This window comes from Otolemur garnettii, unplaced genomic scaffold (genome assembly GCF_000181295.1).
Source record: "Otolemur garnettii isolate 467f Iridium unplaced genomic scaffold, OtoGar3 scaffold03437, whole genome shotgun sequence".
NCBI lineage: Eukaryota > Metazoa > Chordata > Mammalia > Primates > Galagidae > Otolemur > Otolemur garnettii.
Window position 1 is genome coordinate 1 of NW_003855832.1, and position 1,469 is coordinate 1,469.

General features: G+C 42.9%; 1 protein-coding gene across 1 annotated transcript; it reads right to left on the reverse strand.

Annotated features, from left to right (window-relative positions):
* Window positions 1–15: 15 nt before the first annotated feature.
* On the reverse strand, window positions 16–666 carry LOC100958368 (putative olfactory receptor 52P1; the record flags this gene model as incomplete). The annotated part of the gene is made up of 1 exon (XM_003803874.2): window positions 16–666. A coding segment is annotated over exon 1 (651 nt), but the record flags the coding sequence as incomplete, so codon positions are not given.
* Window positions 667–1,469: the final 803 nt, after the last annotated feature.

A 1,469-nucleotide genomic window follows, 5' to 3' on the forward strand; every position in this document is an offset into this window, starting at 1 on the left:
CTGAAGGATGAGGGCATAAGAGAAGCCAATGAGCAGCAGATCAAGTCCCACCACAAGCAGGATCACAAAGAGCCCATATATACGATTAGGTCTGGTGTGGTTACAGGCCATTTTTGCCACAGCCATGTGATCACAGTAGCTATGAGGAATTACTGTACGGCAGAAGGTCAACCTTTGAACGAGAAAGGGAACGGGGAGGACAAGAATCATCCCCTTAGCTAGAGCCAGCAGTCCCAGGCGTCCAACTAGGGAATGGCTCATAATTGTGTTGTACCGTAATGGCACACACACAGCCACAAAGCGGTCAAAGGCCATTGCAACAAGTATGGCTGATCGCACCACCGATGTTCCATGGATGAAAAACATCTGGGTGAAACAGGCCTTGGCAGTTATGTCCCGATCATTGAACCAGAAGAGGAAGAGAAGCTTGGGCACCAAGGCCAGAGTGGATATGAGGTCAGCCACCAACAGCAGAGCCAGGAGCAGGTACATGGGTGTGCGAAGTGTGGGCTCTATGACCACCAGGAAGAGGATAGCACCATTGCCAATGAGGATAGCCAAAAACATGGAGAAGAAAGTAACAGATAGCCATAAGTTCTGTGACTCTAAGCCAGGTATGCCCATCAGAGTGAAGGTCATGAAGCCGGAATGGTTGAAGATTAGCATGGTAGAAACATGGTGGTTGCTTAGGCACCTGCCAATAAGACATGGGTAATGGCTTGTTTTAATAGGTTTGGGTTATAATGACTTGCTGAGATATGGCCTAGAGCAGAGGTTCTCAACCTGTGGGTCATGACCCCATTGGACTATGTTAAAGGTTTGTGGCATTAGGAAGGTTGAGAACCACTGGCCTAGAGGATGATGGCAGAATGACTCCTTAGGATTATCAAATCCATAATCTGGTTTAAAGTGTACCTCTAAGTACCTACCTTGTTTTCACAATCATTACTTTATGAGTCTTTGTCTTCTTTTCTGTATAAGGGAAGTTGTACTGGAACTCTACTCTCACCGTTCCCAGTTTAACAATTCTATACTTCAATAAATATTTGTGAAGTGTGAGTAACTGAAGTAGGAGAAACCAACTTTATCCCAGACAATATGGAAGAGCCTGACAGTAGAGCTATTCCCTTCTCATTGAGGAGCATCCAAAATATATATAAAGAGAGAAAACATACTTCCTTACCCCTCATTCCAGGAGTGCAGACCTGTTAGAGGAAATCTGTAAGTTCCTTTGATTTTATTTTTTGTTTCTCTGGGAAAGGTCCACTCTTGGGTGGTGATTCCTTTCCTACCCATAGTGATTTCTGGATTTTTATTTTTGGACAAAATATAAAAGATATAATGTGCCAATAAGGATTATTTTCACTGAAATAATGTATATGTAACTTATATAATTCTATAATTGCCTTAAATAATGTAAAAATTGACTGTCTTCCACTTTCTCCCAGGGTATGCACATTTGCACTCTG